General features: G+C 35.4%; 1 protein-coding gene across 18 annotated transcripts in view; it reads left to right on the top strand.

Annotated features, from left to right (window-relative positions):
- The window catches only part of LOC6036398 (potassium voltage-gated channel subfamily KQT member 1), a 349585-nt gene that overhangs the window by 247132 nt on the left and 77033 nt on the right, over positions 1-25420 (top strand). For 9 of the 18 annotated variants that reach the window (XM_038263227.1, XM_038263225.1, XM_038263228.1 and 6 more), the window contains 3 exons: positions 1129-1356; positions 16257-16327; positions 21114-21241. In XM_038263227.1, coding sequence (XP_038119155.1) covers positions 1129-1356; positions 16257-16327; positions 21114-21241 — 427 coding nt within the window. Of the gene's footprint in view, positions 1-1128; positions 1579-16256; positions 16328-21113; positions 21242-25420 lie in introns of all 18 variants that reach the window. The other 9 variants (XM_038263234.1, XM_038263232.1, XM_038263237.1 and 6 more) reach the window with 4 other exon arrangements.

Genomic DNA, 25420 nt, shown 5'->3' with positions numbered 1-25420 from the left:
TATCGATGGTCATTAGAAGCACTATACAAATATTCTTACTAGAAGAGTTATAATAGCTTATGAAATTGGGTGTTTTATGAAATTAAAATAACAAAAAAAACGTTATGATTTTGAATTACTTCTTCGCGAACGAATCTATTTCCAGCTACTCAGTCTTGAACAATCAAAAAGATGATTTATTTTATCAACAGATACGTTTCGCGTTCAGGGAAATTTAAATATTCAGACAATAATTTTGTTTTATAATGAAACTGAAATATTGAAAATAAAGTTAAAAAGTTCAAGTTTCAATAATTTTCTATCGATAATGAGGGAGCTGCCAAAAAATAGTCTCTAAAAAACAGTATTTCAAATTTCTGCTGAAGGCCCATTGTAGGAGATCAAGAAGTTATGGAATTTTATATTGGTACCTACTTTAGAATATGACGCACAGTAATTCATTGAGGCAGTTTTTGAAGTCTTTTATGTCTGTTTTAAACTCAACTTAATCAAAATCTAAGTGGTCGAATTCCACTTAAAAGCTGTCATTATTCAAGACTTTATATTCAGGAAAAAGCTGGCTAACTCAACAATGTATCGTTCGTTTTATTTCAACGACATATTATTATTAAAAATTCTTTAACAAAAATTTCAAAATACTACATTTCTATATGACTGATTTTTTGTGACACATTTATTTTTGAACCAGTTTTATAAAAAAAAAGTCACTTGAATAAAAAAATACACATAAAGCACTCATGCTTGTTATTTCAGTTTAGTTTTACTAGAAAACTACACTTATTCCACTCTTCATAAGTTCTACTGCAACGTTTTATTTGCAAATTCTTCAGCTATTCTTCCTCTTATCTCTTCATCTGTCTCTACTTCAAGACGCTTCTTCAACTATGTTTCAATTATTATTTCGATGCTTTAAGTTCAAGTTAACCTCTGTCCAAAACCAGAACAACAGACACCGAACCCATATGCTGATACCGTCTGAATCTAATCAAAACTCGTTCATCGATTTCTTCTACTGCTCGCCACGATTTTACCAAACCCAAAAAAAAACTGTTTCAATTTGCTACAACTCACAACCAATACTCATCAACATACCATCACCACCACCGATGACGACAACTGAAAATCCAGCGGATCTTGAGATGGCGTCGATGTCGTCGATTCCCGGCACGGCCGTGGTGGCCAATGTCACCGCCAACGACTTGGTCCCGGGTCGGGGCTTCTTGTCCACGGCCAGCCTCTGCCACACGGCCTCACGCCGGTCCAGCTTCGTGAGCGGAATTTTCTCCGGGTCCGGGACGCAGCGCCGTGGCAGCTCGAACGAAAACAACGGGTCACACCCCGGCGGGGACCGTAACAGTAACGTGTTTCTCTCAGACCATACTAATAGTAACAGTAGCGTTAATTCCAACAACATTCCGACCATGCTCAGACTGGGCGGGGCCTCGGCGCTACCGTTAATGTTCTGCGGACAGTTGCGCAACGATTTGCTCAACCAACAACAGATAAACAAACAATTTTCATTTTTCACACAACCAACCAATCAAGACTCTATGAATTATCATCTAATTAGCACACGCAGTGCGTAATTATTCAACTTTTTTTACCTTACTCAAACCCCTAAGTCCTACTCTGTAAACTCTCAGTATAATCACAAACACACACCTGTTTTCAAGTGAATTGGTAGCTGTCACCCGCAAAAATCAAATATCTATTTTACAAACAAAGTGTGTTTTATTAGCGAGTTTTTGCAACCCCCATCGAAACCAACTAGATTTTCCATTCTCTATTACAAAATTACTTCACCCACACCCCCTCAAGGACACGCGTCCATCACCCACCATCACCCGCCAAACACACCCGTGCTTTTTCACCTGAGCGCATCAGACAACACGCAGAAAAGACATGCAAGCCCTTTGTTGTCATCACACTCTTACCGGAAACTACATGAACCATGAGAGAACAACCACACACGCATTGCACCTACACACACGCCTCTCGTTGTGCACACGTTTGAGGGAAAGACATTTCGTGCCTTCCATTTCATTAGGGCACATGCCTTTTGTAAACAAAAGTGTATCTCTCTCGCACACCTTACGTAAACAGTCATTTGAGTGAAAGGGAGACACGTTTGTTTACAATAGTTATGTGACCTTTTCAAATGTTAGGTTCCATTTAGTGTATGGAAAAATTGGTAGATTGTTTTGACGAGAGCAATTCTGGTAGAAAATATGTCAGAAAATATTTAGAGAAAAAATTATAAATTATATAACTTTTTACGCGTTAAATCCCGTAAGAAACAATGTACCTCGTCTAAGCCACTGTTGTGTACACTCATACGGTGGTTGGTAACTTTTTCGTTTGACACTTTTTTTAGTTTGTACCCCGTTAGTTGGTTAAAGTCAAACCTAAAAAGGAAGAACTGTCACTTTCTATACGGCGCTCACGCACACTATCAAAACAAACGTTTGGTAGTGTGTGTGAACTCCGTGTAAAAGGGGTGTCAAACTAAAAAGTGAAACGAACGGGTCCGTTTGACAACAGTTGGTGTCATACCATCGGAGTTTGAGTATACCTGTATTCGGGATATTTTGTAGTACACCATTACAACTCAGAACTGTAGAAAGTAAAATGTCAAATTTAAACCGATCTTTGAATCATGCATCAAATGAACAGGAAAACAGTCTTAATTTTGTTCCATTTTTCGATTAAATGCCAAATCATATGGAAAATCATAAATAAATGCAACACTGAAAGGGAAAACAACCGTCAATAAAACAGTGTTACTTCACATAAAAGATTTGAAATCTCAATTAAGATCGATTTAAAATTTTAATTCAAATCGATTAAAAAATATCCAACCTGTGATTTTCTTATCTTCAAAATATGCGACTCTAACAGGTCGTAGGTGGTACAGTTTTATCCCTCATATTCGGAACAGTTTACAGATCGGCCAATGTTCAAAAAATCATAGAAAATCGATAATTGAACTTAATGATTCGCTTTTACCTTCATTTGAAAGCCTTGCGATCTTTTGAATGCTGTATCGAACAACTGCAAATTTTGATTTTATATCAGGTTTTTGTAGAAAAACTTTGACCCTTGAAATCCACAAATTCGGACTTTTTGCTTACGGATGTAAACAAACTTTTGATCTCTCCAGGAGTACATATTTGTAACAAAACAATGACTTCACACACTGCAACTAGTGAAACTAAAGCTTAGTTATGTTTTATGAATGGTCTGATAGATTTTGTGTGAAAACAGTAGTTTATTTCAGGTGTTCCACAATTGTGGGAGGAACAATAACATCCCACAATTATGGAACAGGCAATTTGGAGACAATGTTTTGCAGCTCTGGATAAAATAGTCTCGAAATTCAGTTTTTTGTTCAAAAAGAACTACTTTTGGTTGTGAAATAGCAAGAAAATGTACAAATAAAGGTCCTAAAAATAGTAGGGTCGCATAAATGCAATTGACAAATTATCACAAAAATGTTCCGAATTTGTGGGTGTTCCGAATATGTGGGATGACTGTATCATCTACTTTTAGATCAAGACAGCCAATAATTGTTATAAAGCTAGGAACCAGAAAAAAATAAATTAAGCTTGAGCTTGAAAGTGAACCCAGAAACGATAAATTCTGCAAACACCATAAAAACACCCGATTCGTTCATTCTGATTTGAATGTTTTTTTTTTTTCTAATACATATATGGTTAACAAATGACCTATTTATAACTTGTTGATTTGACCTCGACAAGCATTTAAAAAAATAAAACAAATTGTATTCATCATAACACTTTCTACTCAAATTTCAGTTAAATTTGTAAAACGAATGGCAAAAACAAAACATTTTTCTCACTGATTCTCAAAATCTAATCTAATTTCTCATAATTTCAATCTACCATTTTTTTCGTTTCAGAAAATTCCATTATTTTATAAGTGACAAAAATCACAAAAAAACTCTCACACATCACCAAACGCAGAACATACACTTTTTGCTTTGAAATTAATGTCCTGTGACACTGTAGTTTGTACCAAAAGTGCTTTCGTTTAGCTCTCTATCTTGACCACAATACATTTTGGAAAAGTTTGAAGCAAAAGTGCTTTCGTTCAGCTCTCTATCTTGACGACAATACTTTTTGGAAAAGTTTGAAGCAAAAGAATACGAAAATGCTGATTTTTTTATAGCTTGAACTTTCGAGGGTAGATTGTCTGACTTTTGCAACACATAAATCTGACATATTTTTCGTTATGTTACAATGAAACCGTTTAAAGTAGACTCATTCTCATACACTAATATTCATTCATTATTCAAAGAACGCCATTAGAAAAATAACAGAGCAATAATTAAATTTTCAAAACAAATTATAACATTAAACACAGATCAACTTGTTGATCGGAGTTAACAGCCATCTAGAAAAAATTTTGCTGACAAACATTGAAAACCAAATTAAACGCTCTTGTTGTTATAAGCCCACTGAACCAACCCACCAAATCGTATTTCCACAAATCCCCTCTGGCCAAAAATGGTCGCATGTTAAGCTTAAACTATTCACCAGTTAAATTAAATTTCCACCAACCCTCCCTACTCGTTATTCAATTCGGAACGATCAAAATAAACGTTTCCAAAAGCGCACACTCCAGTTTGTTCATCGAACTCAAAATTAATTTTCCAATTGAGTGTGCCTCAAACACTGCAGTTGGTCGTTTTGCGTTCAACATTTGAAATAACCCCTTAAAATAACCAAACCATGTTGTGAGGGTCGCGTTCCAAGTTTAATTTAGGGTCAACAAAACGAAGCTCGTCACGCTTTGTTTTGATTAGTAATCTACTCGCAAATCATCGCCGCCCCGCGTATGGGTGAGAAAGCTTTATGTTAGTTTTGCACATTCAACTCTCCGGAAAAACGTGACGCTTGAACTCTCACGATACATAGCCCCAACCCAGAAGAGGTGGCTACTCTCTGCAGTTGCCAATTTACATATCAATTTACCCCCGGAAAATTCACTGTTTGTTTGTCGAAAACAGAGTCCAATTTGACGCCAATTGGGAAACTCAACTCTGCCCCGTGGCAGCCGGGTGACGTGAGCTTGGAAAAATGTCAACCAGTGAGCGATCAATGTCGCAATCAGTTCGTCAATGGGATGTGCTGAATGCGAAATGAGTTTGAAAATTTTGTCGAGTGCCAAAAAAATGTATCACTTTCATGTAGCGAGGATTTAATTGATTCAAACAGCCCTTGATTCTGTCAAGTATGAATGCTGCTTCAGAGCGAAGTTGTTGGTGAACAACATTTTAGGTAACTTTAAATAATGTTTAGTTGCGAAAATTGGGCATGCCAATCAGGCCAATCAAGGGTTTAACAGTACGTTTTTTTCAGAATTCGTTACCTAGGAACAGCCAGGTACATTGGAAAGCCTGCGCGATTGTGTGATTTGAATAAGCATTTAAACTGTTTCTTTAAAACCGAAATATAAAGGCTAGTAATTAATTTTCACATTATTTTCTCATCAACAAAAAGCTCTTTAAAAGTAATTTTCACTCAATATTTACCGTGAACTTACGTTAACACTACTACACCGTAAACCGGGGTGAGATTGATGGGGTTTTCAGATATTTTTCAAGAATTCAGGTTTTTCAGCAATATGAAAAGTACGAATTATCAAAGATTTTCAAAGTTTTGTTATAAAAGCATTGATAAACAGGATTATTTCAAAACACTCAATGTGCGTTGCATCGGAATACGGCCTGCATTATCGGATTCTTTTGACAATTTTACAGCAAGAACTGTTGAAATAAGTATTTAATTTACTAGTTTTAAGTGCTATTAGAACACAATTCTAGAATATCTTCATATGTATAGGCATTTTTAATAAGGCGTAAGTTTCTCAGAAACAAACATTTATTTTTCCATGAAAAAAAAATCAATAAATTTTGAAATTTAATACACTAATTTGTATACATTTATAAAAAAAAATGGTAATCTTAAATTAACACCCATGATTTTTTTCAATTTAAACATTTTGAGTAACCTTGCTAATTATCAATTTTACGTAATACATTAATTTTGTACAATTTTCGGTTAGGTTTTTTTAATATCAATTTAGAGCAAAACTATTTTTTAAAGCACTATTTAAAACACTATTTTGCTAAAACGTTCACGGGCATGGTCTATAAATTGAATAAAAGTTGAAAATGAAATTCAATCCTATTAAAGTCATCCCAACTTACGATAAATGCAATCGTAAAAAAATTGATATTCAAAAAAATATAGATATTAGCTTCCAAGTTTGGCATGGCCGGTAAATGTTTTAAGCAGTGAAAAAACATAAAATTCTTAAAAGCAAAATTGTCTGTGCAAAATGACCTAAAAAAACGAAACTATTGACACTACGCCCCCCGGGGCATGGCCTTCCTCTAACGTGGGATTTCTGCTTCAGCGCCTCTGACGAAACAGGAGAAACCGGGACCGACGTTTTACTTCACCAACCGATAGAAGCTCAGTGGATAAGGCGGGAATCGAACCCGCGTCTCATAGCATCATCGGGATCGGCAGCCGAAGCCGCTACCCCTGCGCCACGAGACCCAAAATGACCTAGCAATACGAAAATATTGTCATACCAATCTTTTAAAAACATACATGAAGTTTCAATTCTGCTTAAATTTCCTATTCAAATGAGAAATGGCGTCTAATAAACACAACTTTTATTCAAATGAACTTAGTTCTAAACTAATACCGTAAAACGGGGTGACTTTGACAGCCGAGGTGAATTTGATAGGTTTGTGATTTTTCCGCAAAATGAAGAGCACAATTAAAATACTTACGGAATTGTTTAGAATCATACTGACCGTGGTAGAGAAGCGTTCAAAGTACCTCAAAAAGAACTTTTCATAAAGTTTTGAAAAGTTTAAAAAGTTAGTTAACTGTAGTTAAGAAAATGTTGAAGAAAGTCATTATTTTAAACTTCTCAAAGTGTCACGATTTTCTCAATGAACATGAATTTGAATCGGAAAGCGGAATGCCTTTTTGGTTTCTTTGGACAATTTTCCACTAGAAGAAGGTTAAATAAGTTTGTAAATAATAAATAATGTGTGTTTTTGAAACACAATGTAAAAAAATCTTCAAATTTATAGGCAGTTTCAGTTGAACAAATTTCATGCAAAATGTGGAATCTAGTGATTCGTGCTTCGGATTCAGTATAAAATGCAATATAAATCGATAACTTTATGAACAAAACATGTTTAAAAACATTTCAGGCCAAATTCCGAGTTTTTAACAATTTTATCTAAAACATATATATATTTTGTTAAAAAGCTTAGAAATTTAGTTGACTAAACACAAACATTGTTTTTTTTTTCTTAAAAACTAAATAAGCTACTTTAGTGATGGTACATTTAACGTGCAAATAATGTTTGGACATCTTAAATATGATTTCAGCAAGAAAAACTCCAGAATTTAAACTAAGAATTTTTAACGTAACTGTTTTTCTTAACACTATTGATAAAACTTTTTTTTTTTTTTTTAAACGGTGCATTGACTTTGTGTGGCCTACCTGTTTTAAAAATAAAAAATCATGAGAAAAACCTTAGAAACCATCCACAAACCACGTGGACACTTTTTTGGAAATCTCAACCCCCCCCCTAAAGTGTCCACGTGGTTTATGGATGGTCCCTTACCTGTTGGAAAATATTCCAAAAACAAATTCAAATCCTATCAAAGTCAAAGTGAAAATAGCCCAAAATTCAAAAGGAGGTGCCTTGGTTCAAATGGAGTTAGTTATTGATATTTTTATTTGGACATAAAGGGACATAACAGCTAAGTTAGAGCGGCTCTAATTTTTTTTTTTTTTCAAAAAGTGACAAAATTATTTTGTTTGATGAATCATAATTCCACAATTCGTCACATAAACTTATTTAAGTCCTTTGGGCGAAAACGAATGTATTGGGCTTTTGAGGAAAAATAGTATTATGGAGCTTTCAAAAGCAGTGTTGGTCGTGTGTGGACCAAACAGTTTATGTCTAATCTTATTATTTTCATCAGACTTCCCGGAAAAAATCACAAAATTCATTTTAAAATGGGAGAATTTTGCTAACAAAATTCCGATTCGAGGTACTTTTTTTAAGAACTCGTGCACAAATATTTTAGTAAATTGACCGTAACTTGAAAATTATCCAATAACACACTCGTTATTATTTGAAATTATCGGTCATTAAGAATAAAGTTTTCATTTCTTTTTAATTTCAAAATAAACCCAAATTCAATCATTTTACCATTCCTATAAATCGCTCATGATTACAACACAAACACAACTAATCTTTGAACCAATCACTATAAAACTCAGCATCAAAAGAAGGTTACAACATTGGTGGTGGCAACATTTCACACAACCTACATGAAAGTAAAATCTACTAACCCCACACGCCACATACATCAACTCCTTTCGTTCGGTCTCTAATCCGCTCGTTGAAAGATTTATCGCATGTTAATAAAAACCCACCTCTAGAAAGCTTCCTCACATCCCCCCCCCCCTAAACCATCACGGTCTTGCCACACCAGAGCTTTAAGGGTTGATGAATTGGTTCATAAGTGTCGCATCGGATCGGGAAGGGCTTTCGCTACCGTTAAGGTTCAAGCTTTCGGGGTTTTCTCGCCAAGGTGTTTGTGCGTCCGCCTCTGCTCTTCGTCCCATGTACGGCGAAATACGACGACGCTTCCCCGGTGACAGATTCGGGCGGCGCGCGGCCATGCGGAAACGGGACCATTAGTCACTCGACGGCAATTGATTTCCGTTTCCTTTCCATCCAGCTGTCAATATCGAGACGACCGAATCCAGCGACCGGCGGTACCGAATCGTGCGCTTCAAGATCCCCTTCGAGTCAATCTTTAAGCAGATGGCGCCTCCGACCAACGCCACCGCCCCCACCGCCACGCCAGGTATGGTCCTTCAAAACTGTGTCCAGCCTCTGCAGCGGCCATGTTGGTCCGTTCTTGTTTTCATCCGATGCGGGTTTTTATTGGTGACGGGATCACTTCCTATGAATTGTAATAAGGTTTTTAGTCGATCCGCACAATTGCAAGCTGTTCTCTGGAAGAAAGTCGTTAAATTGTTATCGTATTTTAGTTGAAATTTTGTGTAGTAATAGATTTAAAAATCGTTTTAAATCAACTCAACTGAATTTGTTGCTAATCATTTTATCTCTATTATTTTTAGTCATGAATAATTAAACTTGAATTTGATAATACTTGACCATTAAACACATGATTCCGCCATAAAACAAATCTTGAAAAAACAAAACAAGTTTCAGTAAATATTGCATAACAGAACAGAAGAAAAAACGTGTCATCTAAAGCAAATGTTGTTATGTTTAACAAATGTCTACTAAACTTTCAATAAAAATTGGTTAACATGTAGAAAAATTCCCAGAGATCCCCCGTAAGTTCTTATCTCGATGAATATTAACTAAGCCACGACATCGTCACACGACTTCCACGAATTTTCTGACCGTCGGCGTCCTTCACAGTTCGCTGGAATGTTTTTGTTCAAAAGCGTGCTGGAATTGGATTTTCAACATCCGCATTTTGCTGTACATTTTTTTTCCGACCCAGCAAAAGACACTTTCCGAAAGCCATGAAATGCACAAGTACGCAAACAATTCGAACAAAACGCTTGCTCGCTTTCTCTTTCGAGTGTAAATTCAACAATCAACAAGTGCACAAGGTTTGGTTTGGTGTGAGGGAAGTGGGTGACAGTATCCTCCATATGGGTTCGGGGAAATGGAGCAATTTCTACCTCCTGTTGAGCACTTTGAACAGGATTTACACAAAAGTAAGGTCACACACTCCATGGTTTTGTACGATGGTTTTTCCCGGAACGGAAGAATTACAAATGCAGCAAAAAAATCTCTGTACTGGGAAATACAAGGATGTTAAGCAAACCCATAGGTGCAGTATGATAATCTGACTCATATTTGAGATGTTTAATGAAATAAATTTAAAACCCATCTGAATCTATAGCCAAAGGAAGATAAACAAGTCATACTCTGACAAGGTTTTCTTTTTTTCGTTTTACATTTAGCAAATTCAACTTATTCTACACCACTGGTACACGGAGAGACCTCATGAATCCAACGCACCATGGCTTTCCACATTTTTCCGCGCCCGAGGAAAAGCTGTAAAGAAAACATTTTTCCATTCATGGGCAATCCATTCTGGAAAGAGCGCCTTTTTTCTGTGGGACTTGTGGAACTTACACGAAACTTCATTTTTCTCTACTTTAAGCTTCCGTTGGTAGCAATTAACATGGAAAATGTAATTACACTTTTCTGTTATTAAATGCATTATGTAGTAGAACTGGGAGAAGATTGTTGCGTTTTGAAACTTGCATCAACTTCTGCCCATTACGTATAATGCTTAAAACTTTGCAAAACTTCCGCAGCAGCATTTCAGATTGCCAAGCTCAGCATTAAATTTCCACGAAGCAAAGCGATACTCTAGGAGGAAATCGTTGCTGGAAACTTTCCATGCTAGGAGGGGAAATTTTCCACTCAGTAAAATCGAGCGCAAATATCCGATGTCCCATGGAAGCCATTTCTTTATGCAATTTTGTGAAATTCTGCACAGTACATGTAGCCAGATATTCTGCACATTCCCGAGGTTTCACGGTTGTTCAAACAAAAACTATTGCCAGAAGAGCGAAAAAATGGCGCAACACAATTTTTGCCGTCCACTTGGGTGAATCAAAACAGGGCAAATGAAAAATGTATTAGCTAAAAAGTGCTTCAAATGCCTGGAACAGGTGCTTTGGAGAGCGGAAATCATGCTCGAATCGTATGAACAGCTGCTCAGAAGTGGCCACGTGGAGCAGCAGCTGGGATGACGACCCCGTAGACACTTGATATTTTTCAAGCATCAACACATACAGCCGGAGTGGTATCAGACGACGATGTCTACCGCAATAAATACAGACATTTTTTCCCTGAGATTTACACAATAAGACCAAACCATTCTGCTGTCTAGCTCAGGTGTACAACCTTTCCGTCATCGCCGTCACTCAGCCTGTTAAATTGATCTTGAATTCAGGGTGGCCAAATCGGCGGAATTTTAATGTAGTTTTCTGATTCAAAATTCTTATAACGCTATTTTTAATTTAAAAAAAACATAAATTAATATAACGAATATTTTCAATAAATTTTTCGGCAATCTATGCCACCGAGCTTAAGTAAGACAATAAATTTATTTCTTAAATAAGGAATATAGGAATCCTCAAGAAAAAAAATATTTTGTTCATAAAAGTCACAACTTATACGCCGAATTATTACCAGAATTCTTGAGTCTCGAGATTCAGTGTTGTGTAAATTTTGACCAGTTTGTTCTAAAGGTGCTCCAATTTGAATGAAACTTTTTGCGTTTGTTTGTCAATACATGAGATGAACTCAAGTCAAATATGAAAAAGAGACGAACAGGTTAGGGAAGTGGGGTAAAACAGACCTTAAAGTTTGCGTTTCAAAAGATGAAAAAAATCATAAAATTGCTCGCATTTTCGGTAAACTTAATCAATTTCAATTCTCAAAGTTGCACTCTAAAGGCCTTTTTGAGTACTTCAAACTGTGCCAGTAAGATTCGGGATTGGTTTGACTTTTCTCATAGCTTTTGCAAATTAATGTTAGAAATTGAGATTTTTAATATATTTTTGCACGACTTTCGCAACTTTGTACGAAGCATTCGACCTTTTTCGAAATTTTGATTTTTATACTTGTTATCATCGGTTCGTCTATACAAATTTGGCAACACTTTCATCCATTTTAGAGGACACTAAATTGCAACTTATCTGATAATTTTTCCAATAAATATCAATCAGTATTGACATTTTAACCATGATTTTAATAAATATCTACTCTGAGATTCTATCATTATTTTTTCACAGTTGAACCTTTTTTTTATCTAACAAATAAAATACAAAAAAACGATGGCTGGAATAAATAATCAACTTTCAATAAATAATCCAAAATGTCATCTAATCTATATTCTTCACGAGCGTGGGAGTTTAGGTGTTAATGAATAAAAATTGTCAACCTATCGACAAAATAACTAATACTGGCAACATTGCCCCCAAACCTAACCTTTAATGTTTAATTCTTCTCGCGTTTGATCTCTACCTCAACACCTTACAATTTCCAGAACAATTTTCAACGCTCTCAACCTTCCTCGAAAAATAAAAGAAAAATATCACACGTGAACCTTATTCACACCTCTCTTTACGTTTCTCTACGGTTTGAAAGGAGGGAGCGCTCCCTCCCCCATGAATCGACCAAACGCTTATGCTTTCAGTGTAAAACGAATGCAGGAAAAAATGAAAACATTAGCTTCTGACTGAACGAACTTTCGCTTCGACCGACCATGCTGCCAATTGGAGAACAAAAAAAGCAAAACAAAATAAAATAACACACATTTTCAATGAACTCTTGTACCGTTTAAGTAATTCCTTTTATGTTTTTCCTTTTGCTGGCTCCTTTCCTTTTTCCTGTGTTGTGAATATGTATTTATACCTGTGTGTGTTCTTCCTACGATTTTCGTTTCGTTACAATCCCGCGCTTTTATGTTTTGTCGTGAATTTTTGAACAACCTCTTTTTACCCACTTTGGATTAGCCTCAGGATTTTCCACACACAGAAACACCCATTCGAACACAAGAGTGCTAGTGCGAAAGGAAAAGCTCTTTGCTAAATTTCTTGCCTTGAACAAACAGGAAAAATTCCAACACTTCCAAGCATTAGGTACTTGAACACCCCAACACGTTTCACGTGTGAAAGGCGCTGTAGCCAGGTGTGAATTTTTGGCACCTATACACGAAACACAACATTCCTGCGTCCCCACTTGAAAGCATTTAGACCTACCCCTTTTCTTCACTCCTCAACCGTGCTGCATGTTTTGCATGATTTTTAGATGTTGAATGTTTATTGTAGCAGTCCATTAAAGAACTGGCAGTGTTTATAAATTCATGTTCGATGTATGCACGTAAAACCGCACAAGCAAACACACGAAAAATTATAAATATTTTTTTTTGAATAAATTTGAAGTTAGCATTTCCTAAACCTAAGCGAGTGATAGTTTAGTAATTCACGTTTGTGCCTACCATTGACAACACACTCCCACCAAAAACACACACTTTCTTTCAAAACAATTGATGAAAACAATCAATTCACCAAAGTACGCAACCAACCAAAAATAACTCTTGTACAACAAATCTACTCTGTGTGTTTGTTAGGCAAGAGTATTATTCCTTCGACTCGATCAAAACGGTGTACTAAACACGTCTACCTAGTTAGCGATATAAGCAAACCAATGCCGCCAGGAAGGACATTTTTCGCTGGCATGAAGAGGTAAAAGTTTCAACAACTATTTATTAAACGTCGTTAAATACCCAAAAAAGAAATTTTTATTTTTAAATATGTAAATGACTGTTGGAACTAAGAATGTCTCTAGCGTTCTTAAAAAAACAATCCGAGAATTGAAGTTATAGTTAATTGATTCGATTGTTTTTGCACGTTCGCACAATACTTCTTGAAGTTTCTTCTAGAACAAAGCTTTGTGAATGATCGTGCGTCTCCATTCGCATTAGCATAAGCATAAGCATAGGTGCCCACTCGCAGTTGCTACTCCGTTATTGACCAGGACCTCCAAAAGTTACATCCACGAGCCGTGGAAGATGAGTGGGTGCTATCTTTCCTCGCTTCACAACTTCTAAAATGCCCCTATCATGCTGATCATTACCGGCGCCGGCCACGACCAGTGGTAGGGTCACGGGGAAGTGGATGGGAATGTTAGTCCGATACTTGAGTGATAGAGACCGCCCAATCGACTGCTTCTCCGACAAAGTATCACATAAGTTTTGAGGGGGTTAGTAGATGGGTATGGAGTCAGGATTCACGAGTGGCAGTGATGTGACCATGAGCATTTTGTTTATCGGTTGAAAATTTTAAGTTTTAGGCAGCCGGCTGCGGAAAGATAGATAATTGATTATTTAAAAAATTTTTTAAATATCGAACGCGTGCCAGCCGCGCAGTAGTGCTATGGGCTGGACTTATCAGTCTATTTTTACTGTTTTTACAATTTAGATAACGCGAGAAAATTTCGAAAAATAGTAAATAAATGACGCTTTACTCTTCATAAAATCGATAGTTTGATGAGTTAATACTAAAACTGCCGATTGTAATAAATTTTTAGGATCATTTACGACAAAAATTATCGCGAAAAAACAAAACTGCGCGTTCCCAGAAGCACTGCACTTCAAAGCTTTGTGAATGATCGTGCGTCTCCATAAATCAAAAAACCCCACGTAAAACATGTTCTAGGTCACCGATGTTTAAAATGGACCCCTTAAGCGGCCATTCCATAAAGACAAAAAATAGGTGTATTCATTTACAATAATAATTACCTTCCGCCATGGCATTCAACAATTCTAACCGAAAAAAAGTTTTCCGATCGAGCTCAAAATTTTTCTGGGGATTCTTGGCTATAATAATTAGACTAGTACTTTTTTGTTTGGCCATTAAGGTGACCAACGCCGTGCTAGCCATGGTCCTAAAAGAAGATTTTTTCGATTTTCGCATAAACCACTTTTTTCGAAAATTATGACTCCGCGCCATTTAAGCCAATTTTAGTTCGCCTTTTAAGAAAAAAAATGTGTGAGGACCTAAAAAGCTAACCAAATATTTGAAAAAGTCGTATAAAATCATAAAATGGCATTTTTCTTAGAAAGGCCAAATAATCGCTTTTCATTTGCATCCAACACAGCTTAAATTGGTTGAAATGGTGCGGAGTATGATTTTGGGAAATCGACCGAAAGAAATGGCCATTTTTTTGACTACCCTAGCACGGTGTTGGTCATCTCATGGCCTAACAAAAACATAGGAGTCTAATTATTGTGACCAAGGAACTCCAGACAAATTTGAGCCCTGTCGGAGAACTTTTTTCCGATTACGCCATTTTCAAATGGAATTGCTTTTGATTATATATTACTATCTTGAAATACTATGTTTATAAAGAAATATAATTATTCATCGAATTAAAAAATAAAACTTAGTATAAAATGATATTCAACACCCCAGGTCTGATTATAGCAGGTTTTTGAAGAATAAATTATTCATTTTTAAAACTTAACTAAGCTCACTCGTTAATCATCATCGGACAAACAAGTAAATTATAAAGTTTGCTTGCTTCACTTTCCCAAACAAGCACGTCCAGTTCGTCGCCCATCGCTGAAAACTTTACTAGCGCAAGCCTTCTTCCGAAAAAAAGCCCTCCTACACCAACAATCTGATTAAATATTAAACGCGAAATAGTTCGTCCGAAAAACAGGCCACCAAAGACGATGTCATATTGCTGGCTGTGCTATGCTGCTGTACGAAAACAGTTTTACAACTTTCGTGGAACTACATGAAAATTTTAGTTTTCTTCCTCCTGCCAAAAACTGTTTTGGGGAAAAACCGAACCGGCTGGCATAAAGAATTCAATTAAAATTATATTACCTGCTCGGTTTTAGTCACAGCAGAACACGATGTATTTATCTGTTTGTTGTTTGGGTGCTTCTTCACTTAATCACTTGTAATTTAATCTAACCTCACCGCGAATATTATGACTTTGATAAGTACTTAAGAAGTAAATTGTTTTCTTTTTTGGATAGAGCTTGACACTCTAAATATTCACGAACTACAGGAGATCCTCGTCATTTCAGAGAATAACCATAAATTGTAATACTTCTAAAAAATAATCCAATCGTCGAATGTCGTAAATTGTCACCCCGATAATTACGAGCTATCCCCCTCGGATTGCGTCCCAAAAAGGCGTTAACGGCGTCCTAATCATACCATCCCAAAAAAGAGTAAACCTTCTAAGCTTATACTAAATTTCCTAAACGCTCCACGACAACAAATCGAGTTTGTCCTTGCCAGCCAGCCAAAAGGTACGTGCTCCGAATGGCCAAAACGACTTGTGACCTCGGCCACAAGCGAAAAATTTCCTTCCCCGCCGGCAATTCTGTGTAAAGCAATAAATTAGGACTAAATCTAGATATACGTTACTCGTTTCGGATTGATTTTTACGTAATTTAATTTCTAATTTATGTTTTTCTCCACTTCTCCCATCGTTCCGTGATAAAAAAAAACCTCAACTCAACTGACGACGGTCCGGACCTGGTGACCGAATTTTCCGAAAAAAAATCAACGTCAACCCCCGCGGGAAACTTCAACCCCTCCAGACGAGGATGAGGAACCGAGATGTGTGCAGCTAACGAACCAACACAAGGGGGCCATCCGTTTCATCCGAAAGGTAAGTCGGCAAATGTTCCCTAGAGGTGTGGCCTATTAGTGGTCATCCACGCACACACATACACACAACCTCACTTCGAATGGGTTAATATGTGCGTGCGTGTGTGTCAAATTTTGAGGAAAAGCTAGTCTTTCATCGCTAATACCCTGCCCCAAAAGTTTCCCTCATTAATTCACTTGCCCGTATGAGAAGTTCCTTAAAAGTAAAGCGGACGAAAATCCCGTACTTGACCCGCATCATCCATGGATGTATTGCCAGAGAATAAAAACTCGAGAGAGATTACAGGAAGAATTTTATTTGCATATCATTTCGTCGATCTTTAGTTAGAATTCAAATAATGGACAAACCCATAAAAAGTGTAACATTGCAAATTCAATTTGAAAATACAGTATGTAAAAAAAGTATTTACACCCCTTGGGCACTATGTACATATTGTGATGAAACATCTAAACAATTTAATGTTGACAGAAACCTAGTACTACGTTTTGTTCAGAAACTCATGCCAGACATTTTGCTACAAAAAGCTCATGAAAAGATGATTTCTATAAAAAGTTATATAACAAATACTATTACGAAAATAAAAAAGGTACAAAAAAAGTTTGTACACCTTTCGAAAAATTTACATAAATAATGTTATTTGTTGACAAATCACCATAAATCCAGTCTCCCAACTCCAAATAGGCATCTTTGACTGATTAAAAAAATAATTTGGATTGAATATAAAGTTTACTAACTACTTAGTATAAAAGTTTATATAGCTCTGGAAATTCTATATAAAACTTATCTTAACTTAATTTTGAAATCTTCTAGTTCAACTAAATGTCAATATATTACCATAGAATTGCTAAATAAACATTTTGGAGTGAGTATAACACCGTTTTGGGGGTATTTGTATCGATAGAATAGATTTTTCGTTGGAATTTCGTACCAACCCGGAATTACGTCGTCGGAAAATCCGCCGGCATCTGAACCGGTCCACAATTCATAAGTCAACCTATGTGGCATCAGAAAGGGCATAAAATTTCCGATCTTTTGATACCCATACATCCAGGTTTGCTATAAAACCCACGTTTTTAAATACCTAAGCAAAAACGTTGTTATGGTTTCGTTTGAGCAACCTGTCAAAAATGTATGGAATTTCGTAATTTTTGTTCTCGTGGATCAAACTTACTTTTTGCCCAGGTATTTAAAAACGTAGGTTTTAAAGAAAACCTAGATGTTTGGGTATCAAAAGATCGGAAATTTTATGCCCTTTCCGATTCCACATAGGTTGACTTGTGAATTGTGGACCGGTTCGGATGCCGGCGGATTTTCCGACGACGTAATTACGAAATTCCAACGAAAATCTATTCTAGCGATACAAATACCCCAAAACGGTGTTATACTCCCAAATGTTTATTTGCAATTCTATGGTAATATATTGACATTTAGTTGAATTAGAAGATTTCAAAATTAAGTTAAGATAAGTTTTCTATAGAATTTCCAGAGTTATATAAACTTTTATACTAGTAGTAAACTTTATATTCAATCAAATTATTTTTAATCAGTCAAGGATGCCTATTTGGAGTTGGGAGACTGATTTATGGTGATTTGTCAACAAATAACATTATTTATGTAAATTTTCGAAAGTGTACAAACTTTTTGCACCTTTTTTTTCGTAATAGTATTTGTTATATAACTTTTATAGAAATCATCTTTTCATGAGCTTTTTGAAGCAAAATGTTTGGCATGAGTTTCTGAACAAAACGTAGTCCTAGGTTCCTGTCAAACTTTAAATTTTTTACATGTTTCATCACAAAATGTGCATAGTGCCCAAGGGGTGTAAATACTTTTTTTACATACTGTACATGTTTCAACTGTAAACAACTCAAATACAAACAAGTCATTTTCAGATTTTTTTTTTTTTTTTCAAGAACATGCTTTGTTCAGAAATGACAATTTCCAATAGATAAATATTTTTTTGACTTTTGAACTTTTTTTCAAATCAATTTACCATTATCACCTTCCAAAAGAAAATTGAAAGTTTACCCAAAAAAAATCATGTTTTGATTCGAAATAAACTGAATAAAAACTAAACTGTACAAAAACCTTATTAAAACTTTAAAAACATGAGATTATTTATTTTGAAAAAAAAAGAAATGTTTTGAGCTTTATTTACAACTTTCAATTATCTTATTTACAACTTTCAATTATCGATGTTATCAAAACATATTTCTTGAAATGTTTACAACAAAAAAAAATATTTATGTTGGAATTTTTCTTGCAATCTTCAGTAAATTGTTCATAAGAAAGTTTCTATTGCTTTTTTATTATTTTTGTCTTTGATTTGTATTTATTATGGCATTACAATTTCAAAGATTTCTAGAATATAGGAGTTCTGAATTGTTTCATTCATTTCAATACATTATTCAATCAAGCTTTGATACTTTTTTCATTCTGTTCGTGTTGAGAGTAAGCGAAATTTCGAGCAAAACTTTTTTCAGATCTAAAATTTTTTACACCAGTGATTTTATAGCTGAAGAGAGATTTGAAATTTGGACTCGAATTAAAATTTTACAAAATTGATATTATGTCCATTGAATATATTTTTTTTTTTTAATAATTAGCAATACAGAGGTTTATAAATGAGCAATTCCAGCTCAAATCAGGTATTTTTATGGTACTTTTGTACCCGACCCTCTCCGATTTCAATGAAACTTTGTAGACATGTTATCCTAGACCTATATAAGCCATTTTTGTGTATATGGAGCCAGTAGTACTCGAAAATAACATTTGAGAAGGGCGTAAGGTATTTAAATATTTTTGTATTTTGTAATTTAAAAATTACTGTATCTCGAAGCCGTTGCGTCGTATCAAAGAGTGGTCAGAGACAAACTTGTAGGAAATTGGACGGGCTTTCTGAAAAAAATACACTGAAACAAAAATACACGCCACATCTATGAGATTTTTTGATTTTTAAGTCTAAAACTTAAATTTAAAGGTGATGTCACGATTTTTTTTCGTTCAAAATTTTTTTGAGAAATTAGCCTAAAATGTTACCAAAAGACTGACGAAAAATGCAGGATGGTATGTCTCTCCTAAAAAAAATACAAAAATCATTTACTGAAACTGTTTTTTTGAAAAGTGCTCTAAACGTCAAAATTTTCAAAAACCGGTAGTGGCAATCGATTTTCCAGACAATTTTACATAAAAGTCTTCATATTGACCATGGTCCTAAGTCCAATCCTTGGGAAGATACAGCGGTTTTAAAAATAAAAATGTTGAAAAAACGGGTTTTTTGGTGGTTTTTCGCAATTTCTATATGACAGACTTGGCTTTTCAGTCTCGTGAATATTTTTAACGGAAAGCTCGTCCAATTTCCCATAAGTTTGTCTTTGACAGCTTTTTGATTTGACTCGTTTTTATATTTACGTAAGCAAATTTACTATCAGGTTTCTACCACACTGAAAAAATATTCTATTTTTAGTTATTAGCAATGAAGTTAAACATATCTGTAAGCCCTTACATCCAATTGAAATGCTGTCAAAGACAAACTTATGGGAAATTGGACGAGCTTTCCGTTAAAAATATTCACGAGACTGAAAAACCAAGTCTGTCATATAGAAATTGCGAAAAACCACCAAAAACCCGTTTTTCAACATTTTTATTTTAAAACCGCTGTATCTTCCCAAGGATTGGACTTAGGACCATGGTCAATATGAAGACTTTTATGTAAAATTGTCTGGAGAATCGATTGCCACTACCGATTTTTGAAAATTTTGACGTTTAGAGCACTTTTCAAAAAAACAGTTTCAGTAAATGATTTTTGTATTTTTTTAGGAGAGACATACCATCCTGCATTTTTCGTCAGTCTTTTGGTAACATTTTAGGCTAATTTCTCAAAATTTTGAACGAAAAAATCGTGACATCACCTTTAAATTTAAGTTTTAGACTTAAAATCAAAAATCTCATAGATGTGGCGTGTATTTTTGTTTCAGTGTATTTTTTGAAAGCCTGTCCAATTTCCTACAAGTTTGTCTTTGACCACTTTTTGATACGACGCAACGGCTTCGAGATACAGTAATTTTTAAATTACAAAATACAAAAATATTTAAATACCTTACGCCCTTCTCAAATGTTATTTTCGAGTACTACTGGCTCCATATACACAAAAATGGCTTATATAGGTCTAGGATAACATGTCTACAAAGTTTCATTGAAATCGGAGAGGGTCGGGTACAAAGGTACCAGAAAAATACCTGAATTGAGCTGGAATTGCTCAAATCAAAACGTAAATAAATTTCTTCAAACGCATCTAAGAAATATTACAAAAATATTGATTCTATGATTATTAATACATTATATTCAAATAACATACTGAAAGCAAAATGCAAATAATTCATTTTAATCTACCATCAAATTTTAAATTAAGCAACTATGCAAAAAAATAAACAGTTTGTAAAATAAATCATAAAGTCTTTGATTGTAATCTCTCTCTTGTTTTTACAATAAAATAGGTATCTCATAGCAATAGCATATACATATTTTAAAACTTCTGACCCCTTCAAAAACAGCTCTTATTGATGTGTATCTTTCCTTCCACCGAAAATTTATCGCTAAACCCCGCGAATCTTTACGGATCAATCCGACAATCGCTCGAAATGGGACCCAAAAAACCTGGTTTGGAATATTACAACCAACACTTCTTATTCCAACTCAAAAAATAATCCCACAACAACACCTGCAACAACAAAAAAAAACAACAAAATCATAAATCACCAACCACCGTGTACCAACCCGTCCACAGATGAAGTACTTTGTAGCGCGACGCAAGTTCAAAGAGGCGTTGAAGCCGTACGACGTGAAAGACGTCATGGAGCAGTACGCAGCCGGACACGTCGATCTGCTCGGCCGAGTGAAGAATGTTCAAACTAGGTACAGCCCCTTCGCCAACAATCTCAAACTACTACCCACTACTACTCGCTTTTCTGTAGAGAATCAAGTCAACCCCAGTTTTCCCGTTTTAAGTCTTAAGAAACCCCCAAGCCTCCCCCGTCTTACTAAACCAACGGCAAAAGTACTACTACAACTACTACTAATACTACCTACCCAAAACAACAGTTCTCTAAAACAAGTGTGCTCTATCATCTTGTGTTCTATCATGTACCGAACTAACTACTCGTCTCTTGTGTAAAACTTTGTGTTATACTAAAACAAATTAAAACACAAACTCTCCGAATTGCGCGTTCAGTTTTCTCCATATTACTCACCAGCAACTCTTGAATTACAATTGAAAGTTTTGTTTTGTTTTACCACCACCATTGTGTTTCTTCTATTGTGTTGGGATTTCCGTTTCTCCATGTTTCTGTTCCTTTGATTACAATCTCTGTCCCTCTAACCTCCTGCTCCTTCTCGCAAATCTCTCTCTCTCTCTTTGTTTCTGTTTGTGTTTGATGAACGTCCGGCCCAGGTGCATCACAACAACAACCACGCGTCGTGTAACCCCATCGGTGAACGGTGCAGCTTCGTGTTTCCCAAGACTTTTAATTTCCGGTTTTGGTTTCATCGGTTTGGTTTCCCTCCTCTCCCTATCTCTTATCTACTATACCTATAGCACTGCCAGAGCACGATCCTCCTGGCAAAAGAGGGATTCCCATCCGTCTGTCCAATTCTCCATTTTACCCCACCACATCCCGCGACCGTATCAATGTTGTGTTGATTTTAATGTCTGCTGAAGAGCTGTCTGGCCTCTGACTGCGATCACCTGTGCTCCCGACCTCCCTCAACGTTGTGCTTTCTTGTTCTAAATTTTATTTTTTAGAATGCGGGGTCCATTCTAAGTTTGACTCATTCTTTACACGGCTCTTACACACACTGCCAAACGTTTGGTGGAGTGTTAGAGTCATGTAAAATTTGACAGTTCTTCACTGTTAGTTTGACTGCGATGAAAACAAGCGGCTTATTACTCGCATACTCAATGCAAACAAGTAAAGTAGTTTCTACAAAAGTTTGGCATTACTTTTTTTTTTTCGTTGACCAAAATCGAGGAGCGACAAGAAAGCACAATGGCGACGCACTGTTGCACTGTAAATCGGCGTCCATCGTTTGAACCTTGGTGTGGTGTGTTTCGCGGTAGCGTGGCATTCCTAAGTCAACTATTTTCCAAAAGGGCTTCGGTATTTTCCATCCCTTGGTTTGAAAGTAATTACTCACAATCCAGCACGGTTTGCGGTGAAAGCTACAAGGGTGGGTTTGATAAAGGTGTTTTTTGGTAATAGTGAATACGTACACTGAAAATTTTAAGTAATGATAAAACTATCAACAACATTTTTTAGTTTATTTTACAAGCCTATGATCGAGAAGAATACATATAAATTAAAAGGATCAATAATTTATTGATTAAAAACCAATAATCGACTCCACCGTCAAAACAAACTGCTCCTTGCTAGTCTGCTCCTCAAACTCCTTCCTTATCTGTCAGCCTGTTTCTATCTGTCTGAGATGAGGTAAAAAAGCTCCCCCGTTAAGCCCTTTTACCGACAGTCTGTGTAACCTTTTTGGTCTTACACCTCGTGCACATCGACCCAACTTTCTGCACAAGCTTACGAGGTAAAATTAAAATCAAGCTAAAGCGCCAAGTTTATGGGATTTCCCTGGGTGTTTTTGCTGGAGCAAAAAAATTATACTTTTACTGTACAAGTCAAGCCAGGAAAAAGTAAACTCGGAACACTTGCCTATGAACCCCCTTCTCTCTGGAGCATCCACTCCAGAGAATTCCCGGAAATTAATCTTTAATTTAATCAAGAAGTTTTCTTTTTTTGTTCTCACTGACTTCCGTAAGTGGCAACCGGAGGTTGTAAGCTCCTTCCGGGAAAAATACGTAACATACTACGAATTTCTCCCTTCTTTCGACACACACACACACACACGCAAAATGGACCACTCTCTCACACACGAGCAAAGCTCATGTTGTCGTGATCGTGCTATCTTGTCGTATGTTGTCGCTGCTGTGAATGCCTCACTGTTTGACCTTCACAATTCTGCAAAATTCGATTTTAACCCTGGGATATTCAGCAAAAACCGTAGAAACCTAGTGTAATGTTGTCACTCATCATATGAAATGCAGTTCCGATCGGATCGTGCAATCTTGACACACGCTGCAAGTACGACAACTTGACGAAAAGAATTAAATTAGTCAGAGGCCGTTTTGTCACTCTTGCATGCACGTCTATTGTTTACATTTTTGATTGTAACAAGGGACTCCGGCATCCAAATTCAACCGAATTTCGGCATAATGCAGGTCAAAGCGCTATTAGATTATGGCAAACAAACTAACAAACTTGCACTTTTTGTATTTGACAATTTTCCAAACTCGCAAACATGTTTGTGGCAAACTCGCAAACAAACCAAATGAGCAATTCTCTACGAAATCGGTCTTTTTTCTTCAATTTTAATTTTTGTATTTTTTAATCCGACTGAAACTTTTTTGGTGCCTTCGGTATGCCCAAAGAAGCCATTTTGCATCATTAGTTTGTCCATATAATTTTCCATACAAATTTGGCAGCTGTCCATACAAAAATGATGTATGAAAATTCAAAAATCTGTATCTTTTGAAGGAATTTTTTGATCGATTTGGTGTCTTCGGCAAAGTTGTAGGTATGGATACGGACTACACTGGAAAAAATAATACACGGTAAAAAAATTTGGTGATTTTTATTTAACTTTATCACTAAAACTTGATTTACAAAAAAACACTATTTTTATTTTTTTATTTTTGATATGTTTTAGAGGACATAAAATGCCAACTTTTCAGAAATTTCCAGGTTGTGCAAAAATCATTGACCGAGTTATGATTTTTTAATCAATACTGATTTTTCAAAAAATCGAAATTTTGGTCGTAAATTTTTCAACTTCATTTTTCGATGTAAAATCAAATTTGCAATCAAAAGTACTTTAGTGAAATTTTGATAAAGTGCACCGTTTTCAAGTTATAGCCATATTTAAGTGACTTTTTGAAAATAGTCGCAGTTTTTATTTTTAAAATTAGTGCACATGTTTGCCCAGTTTTGAAAAAAATATTTTTGAAAAGCTGAGAAAATTCTCTATATTTTGCTTATTCGGACTTTGTTGATACGACCTTTAGTTGCTGAGATATTGCAATGCAAAGGTTTAAAAACAGGAAAATTGATGTTTTCTAAGTTTCACCCAAACAACGCACCATTTTCTATCGTCAATATCTCAGCAACTAATGGTCCGATTTTCAATGTTAATATATGAAACAATTGTGAAATTTTCCGATCTTTTCGAAAAAAATATTTTCAAAATTTTCAAATCAAGACTAACATTTTAAAAGGGCGTAATATTGAATGTTTGGCCTTTTTGAAATGTTAGTCTTGATTTGAAAATTTTGAAAATATTTTTTTCGAAAAGATCGGAAAATTTCACAAATGTTTCATATATTAACATTGCAAATCGGACCATTAGTTGCTAAGATATTGACGATAGAAAATGGTGGGTTGTTTGGGTGAGACTTAGAAATCATCAATTTTCCTGTTTTTAAACCTTTGCATTGCAATATCTCAGCAACTAAAGGTCGTATCAACAAAGTCCGAATAAGCAAAATATAGAGAATTTTCTCAGCTTTTCAAAAATATTTTTTTCAAAACTGGGCAAACATGTGCACTAATTTAAAAATGAAAAACTGCGACTATTTTCAAAAAAGTCACTTAAATATGGCTATAACTTGAAAACGGTGCACTTTATCAAAATTTCACTAAAGTACTTTTTGATTGCAAATTTATTTTACATCGAAAATGAAGTTGAAAATTTTACGACCAAAATTTCGATTTTTGAAAAATCAGTATTGATTAAAAATTCATAACTCGGTCAATGATTTTGCACAACCTGAAATTTCTGAAAGTTGGCATTTTATGTCCTAAAACATATCAAAAATAAAAAAATAAAAATAGTGTTTTTGTAAATCAAGTTTTAGTGACAAAAGTTAAATAAAAAATCACAAATTTTTTTACCGTGTATTATTTTTCTAGTGTAGTCGTATCCATACCTACAACTTTGCCGAAGACACCAAATCGATCAAAAAATTCCTTCAAATAC

This window comes from Culex quinquefasciatus, chromosome 3 (genome assembly GCF_015732765.1).
Source record: "Culex quinquefasciatus strain JHB chromosome 3, VPISU_Cqui_1.0_pri_paternal, whole genome shotgun sequence".
NCBI classification, from domain to species: Eukaryota; Metazoa; Arthropoda; class Insecta; order Diptera; family Culicidae; genus Culex; species Culex quinquefasciatus.
This window is presented reverse-complemented; position numbering and strand designations above follow the sequence as displayed.